General features: G+C 40.4%; 1 protein-coding gene across 1 annotated transcript in view; it reads right to left on the reverse strand.

Moving 5' to 3' along the window:
• The window catches only part of LIPM (lipase, family member M), a 27,612-nt gene that overhangs the window by 17,042 nt on the left and 7,544 nt on the right, over positions 1-3,026 (reverse strand). Inside the window, exon 2 of the mRNA XM_011998160.1 lies at positions 2,108-2,225. Within this exon, the coding sequence (XP_011853550.1) occupies positions 2,108-2,225 (118 nt within the window). The remainder of the gene's footprint in view (positions 1-2,107; positions 2,226-3,026) is intronic.

The raw sequence follows: 3,026 nt of genomic DNA on the forward strand, positions 1-3,026 counted from the left end.
TTCATTGGCTCTCTTTTTGAAAAGTTGGTGGAAAAAACCTTTTTTTTTCTATATGGGAGATTACCTCTGAAGAGGCACATGCCAACAACACTGGCCACTAGTGAGAAGTATTCTGCACCAACTGGACCAAGGAGCTGGATTGCTTGAACCTCAAACACCTGGGCAATGTGTGAACAGTCTGAATCAACAGGATGTAAGAAAACAAATTCCATCCATGAATAGAGGCTGCAGATGACCCCCATGCCTAATAATTGCTAAGTCACTTGATTGCTTGGAAGAACTGTGCTTTGCCCACTCCCCTGGGATTCGTGGGGCCATGTCCCCAGGCTCTTCATTTATTTATACAAAATCTATAATTCATCCCACAAATATTTATTAGCACCAGAATGTGCTCAGCACTCATTTAGTTACTGGTTCTAGCCTTGGGCAAAGCAAATGATGTCTCTGCTCTCATTGAGTTTACGCTTTGATTGGGGGGAGACAGACGAGAGACACACATGAAAATATCTATTATATCAGGTGATGGTAAGTGCAATATGGAAAGGTAAGCAGGGTAAGGGGCTAGAACTCAATAGGTAGCAAAGAGCTGCAATTTTGAATAGGGTGGCCAGGGAAGAACTCTGATAAAGTCAGGCAAAAGAAGGGCCAAGGCAAACTGCATAGACATCTGATGAAACAGTGGTCCAGAGGGAGAAATTTAAGTTCAAAGATGCTTAAGGTGCATGCTAGACATGTATAAGGCACAGCTGTGCAACTAGTAAGAAAAAAAAAAAAAAAGGTGGTTTTCAAAAAGCTACACAAGTACAAATTAGAGTAAAACAGAACCCCAAAGTTTCTTTACACCAAAGCCGAATAGCATTTGTCTAGCATTTTCTGGTCCTAGTTAAGAACATGGACTATAATGGCAGACAGACAGATTTGATTTGAGTGCAGGTTTTACACCTCACTAGCAAGCACTAGCACAGACTTTTTGGGTAAGTTACTTAACATATATGAGTAGCAGTTTCTTAGGGTAATTGTGAAAATTAAATGAGACTAATACAAATAAAGCACTTATCAGTGTATCTGGCATATCAGAATAACACAAGACATGATATTATCTGTACACATAAAAGACAATATAGTTGTTACTATAAACCTACTGCTAGTATTAAAAAGAATCCAGCCAAATAGAATGAAAAATATTCATGTTTTAGTAATGAAGACAAATGTTTAAAAAGATAACAATAGCTGAAAATCCCACATACAAAAGGGTGGAATTGTATGAACTATGGAAACATGTATCAAACATTTAAAATGTACCTATAGGCCAGGTGCAGTAGCTCACGCCTGTAATTCCAGCACTTTGAGAGACTGAGGCAGGCAGACCACCTGAGGTCGGGATTTCGGGACCAGCCTGACCAACATGGAGAAACCCTGTCTCTACTAAAAATACAAAAATTAATCGGGCGTGGTGGCGCATGCCTGTAATTGCAGCTACTGGGGAGGCTGAAGCAGGAGAATTGCTTGAACCCGGGAGGCAGAGGTTGCGGTGAGCCGAGATCGCACCACTGCACTCCAGCCTAGGCAACAAGAGCGAAACTCTACCTCAAAATAAAATAAAATAATAAAATAAAATGTACGTATAGAACTTTTGTTTTTCAAAACCCTTAGTAAAAAGCTAGGCAACATCTTAAATATTTTAAGTGCTCTTTAGAGGAGGAATACAGAGTATAGGAGCAGGCACCAGGTGCCATAATAAAGCTTGAATTCTTCATAAGCAGAGGTTGGTATGGTCTGTTCAAGGAAATGTCAGTAAATATTCTAGAATGTCTACATAGGAGGGGTTTTGGGAATGAATTAAGTGCTAAAATAAGTCAAGAAATGAACTTTTCTTGAAAGTGTGTTTTGAAAAGCAAACACTACGTTTAATTGAGATAATTAGTGGCAGTGGGAAGGGATATGGTGGTGGTGATGGAGACTATGGGGAAACTGACACCATCCTTTGACCTGAACAATGGACGTCAGTCTGCACTAAAAACCCAGGCTCTCTTCTACATTCAAATCACAAGGAAGTCGTGACTGCAGAGAAGACTACTGTGTTGCAGTGACATGGTGTGACTCATACCTGTCTTCTTAGGTTGCGCTAGGCCTCGAGGAATCCGGTTAACAGAAAGGATATACCCATCTTCAGTTGTGACTTCATATTCCTCACAGGGATAGCCTTGATGTTGGATGATTTCGCTCTATGGAAAAAGCACAATTTCTTTTGAGTTCAGTTCTCTGTGGCTATGTTCTCAATGATCCAAAAGTAAGAGTAGATTCCTTGATGCTGTAAAACACAAAGTCCTTGCTTTTCCCAAGCTAATCATGTTACCTTAGAAAAATCTGCCAACCCTCTCTAGTCCTTACTTTCTTTGTCTTAATATGGAAACTGGACTAGAATTATGGTTCTCCAATTATGGGCCCTGGGACAAAGGCATCAGCATCACTTGGACTAATCTGTCAGATATGCAAATTATCAGGTTCCAACCAAACCTACTGAATCAGGAACTCGGAGGATTGGGCCCAGCAGTTTGTGTCTCAAGCTCTTTAGGGAATTGTGATGTACCCTAATGTTTGAGAACCACTGGGCCAGAACCCTGATTCCAAAACCTTGTTCATCAGAATCATCTGGGCATTGCAACATGCCGAGTCTTGAGCCCACTTCAGGTTACAGATCAGGTGGTTCTAAAGCAGCCAGTGGAACACCTGTTCCAGGACAACTTATGAACATTCCTGGGTCATGCATTTCCTAAGGTTCTTTCCAGTTCTAAAATCACAGACTCAAGAGCATTGATTCCTAACATTTTCAGGTTAAAGTTCCCTCTGTGAATTTGAGGAGAACTATAAAAATGGATATACAATGGATAAAAAACATGGTTTTACATTCAATTTCAGGAGTTTCAGATATCTTGTTGCCTACATACGAACCCCTGGTTAAGAATCCTTATTCTACATGGTAGTTACATGTAGACACTCTGGAAAATTTGCAGCTGCAAATATCT

Source organism: Mandrillus leucophaeus, unplaced genomic scaffold (genome assembly GCF_000951045.1).
Source record: "Mandrillus leucophaeus isolate KB7577 unplaced genomic scaffold, Mleu.le_1.0 Scaffold1154, whole genome shotgun sequence".
In the NCBI taxonomy this organism is placed as follows: domain Eukaryota; kingdom Metazoa; phylum Chordata; class Mammalia; order Primates; family Cercopithecidae; genus Mandrillus; species Mandrillus leucophaeus.